Source organism: Achroia grisella, unplaced genomic scaffold, assembly GCF_030625045.1.
Source record: "Achroia grisella isolate CSIRO2021 unplaced genomic scaffold, CSIRO_AGI_Agris_v1 utg114, whole genome shotgun sequence".
NCBI classification, from domain to species: domain Eukaryota; kingdom Metazoa; phylum Arthropoda; class Insecta; order Lepidoptera; family Pyralidae; genus Achroia; species Achroia grisella.
This window is the reverse complement of record NW_026712585.1, coordinates 1-2,451: the sequence shown is the minus strand read 5'-3', so window position 1 is coordinate 2,451 and position 2,451 is coordinate 1. Positions and strand designations below refer to the sequence as shown.

Genomic DNA, 2,451 nt, shown 5'->3' with positions numbered 1-2,451 from the left:
AATGTTCGAGGAGTGCAAAATTGTATATAAAATAACATCGATGTTCTGTGCCTGACGTTCGAAATTTGAAATTTGAAATTTTATTTTTAAATAAAGTAAAGGGCTATTTGCGATCGCATCATGCTCCCGGCCTAACGAAGTTCCCTTAGCACTACGTAATGTTAGTCGTCAAGCATAGATTACATTAGCTTATAATAGATAGACTTATAAAGAATACAAATAGCTGCATAGTAAAAAGAAATTACAATTATTGTGTGGACTGTATTTACATAAACTTAATGTTAAAAATTATAAGTATAAGTTACAAAAACAACTACTGTTCTAGTAATAATACAAGCTTGCGTATAGGAAGGTGATATTCACCAGTGGCAGTTTTTATAATTGCAGACCGAACCAAGTTATCACTACTATTTTTGTAGACTTGAATAATTTTGCCAAGCGGCCAACAGGCAGGTGGAGTATTCTCGTCCTTAATTAAAACAACACATCCTACTTCTAGATTATTACACTTGCCTAACCAATTAGATCTAACCTGTAGTTCAGACAAATACTGTTTATAAAACTGCTTCCAGAACATTTGTTTGAAGCGAGTAATCCTTTGAAACAATGACAATCTGTTTTCGGTAACATTACATATATTTGGTTCTGGTAAGTCCACAATAGGCGTCCCTATGAGGAAGTGTGCCGAAGTTAAGCACGGCATATCATAATGTTCGTCAGTCAAAGGACACAGCGGACGACTATTGAGGATACCCTTAATTTGTATAAGTACAGTATTTAGCAACTCATACGTTAACTTACTGTTACATAACTGTCTTTTGAGTAAAGTTTTTACAGATTTGATGCCTGCTTCGTAAATACCACCCATGTGGCTAGCTAAAGGCACAGTAAAATTCCATTCTATTTTATCCTTACTACAGAAATTAACAATATTAGTATACGATTTATCGTTTTTGAACATTTCGTATAATACGTTCAATTCATTATGTGAACCTCTAAAATTCGTGCCGTTGTCCGACTGAATACTAGTACATATACCTCGCCTAGATATAAAACGCTTCAATGCATTGATAAAAGAATGCGTAAACAGATCACCAACAAGTTCCAAATTAATAGCACGCGTAGCCAAACAAATTATTAGACATATGTATTCCTTAGTGTATTTACAATTGTGTTGCATATTACTCCTAATATTAATGGCACCACTAAAATCAATTCCGACCTGCGTGAACGCACGCACTAGAGACACCCTGGGACTCGGCAGCGAAGACATTTGTTGCTCACAAGTTTGCGCTTTAAATCTTTATGCACCGTATACGGCGGTGAATCATCTTTTTAACTTCGACTCTACCATTTATAGGCCAGTATCGCAGTCTTAGATTAGCAAGAGTGTTTTGTATGCCCGAGTGTAAAAGTCTGTAGTGATACTATTCTATGATCAAGGATGTAATGTGTGACTGTGGCGGTAAAATGATAGGGTGTGCATGATTATATTGAATATTTGAATCCTTCCGCCAACACGAATGATACCTACATCGTCTAGAAAAGGATTAAGCTTTCGTAATGGGCTACTTTTAAAAGTAAATGTGTTTGTATTTGTGTTTGTACTTTGTAAAGTTGCTAATTCTTTCCTTTCTTTACTAAAGTTCTTGTTACATTCGAATAATAAAATTATGCGAAAAATATAAAGCAGACACTAAAAGATAGTGACGGTCCTTTTTTTATTTAATAAATTTAAATACGTATGACATAACTGTATTTAGTTTAGTAAAATTGGAATACTTGCAAAAATAATCTAAATATAATGTAGAAGGTATAGTTACTGTATGCGCGGTTTGTATTTTAACTTCAATTAATTCTAAGTTACTGTCCTGTTCTGAAAGTAACTGTAGCGAAGAAATGGGCCACTCTCTGGTATCGTTATAGATCCAATTGGTATCTTGCCACCATAAATAAGATGACAATAATTCGTCTGTTCTAATACCACTAATGAGTAAATTTTTATATTTTTTGTATAACTTAGAATATTTGAGACACCTCGCCTCTAATTGTATTAATCAACGGTATGTCGTATTAAATGAGTTCCCTATAATTAAACTTTCATTGATTGGCATGTTAACAGTGTACCACTGTGTGGCATGGCCACTATTATCGACAGTTGTCGTCTTTTGAAACAACTGCTTACAGTAGTGTTGGTCAGAAGTAAATACTGGCTTACTATTTACAATCTCTTCTTGTTTCCAAAAACGTGATAGTATCTTATTATAACTGTTATTAATTAAAAGTAGACTAATTCGTTGATAGTTGTAAATCATACATGTACAATAGGCTGCTTGTTTATCAAGAACTAAAGTGCCAGAAATAATCCAACCGAATACAGAATTAATTAAGTGTGGTAAATTTGTACCTAGAGATGGAATACCTAGGAATGGAATAAAATAATTTACAACT

General features: G+C 33.7%; 1 protein-coding gene across 1 annotated transcript; it reads right to left on the bottom strand.

Moving 5' to 3' along the window:
* Positions 1–313: 313 nt before the first annotated feature.
* LOC131851009 (uncharacterized) lies at positions 314–1,273 on the bottom strand. The gene has a single exon (XM_059201435.1). It carries the CDS (start codon positions 1,271–1,273, stop codon positions 314–316), a length of 960 nt encoding a protein of 319 aa, XP_059057418.1.
* Positions 1,274–2,451: the final 1,178 nt, after the last annotated feature.

Coding starts and splice junctions, on each gene's coding strand:
- LOC131851009 (XM_059201435.1), bottom strand. CDS start 1,273: ATGTCTTCGCTGCCGAGTCCCAGGGTGTCTCTAGTGCGTGCGTTCACG.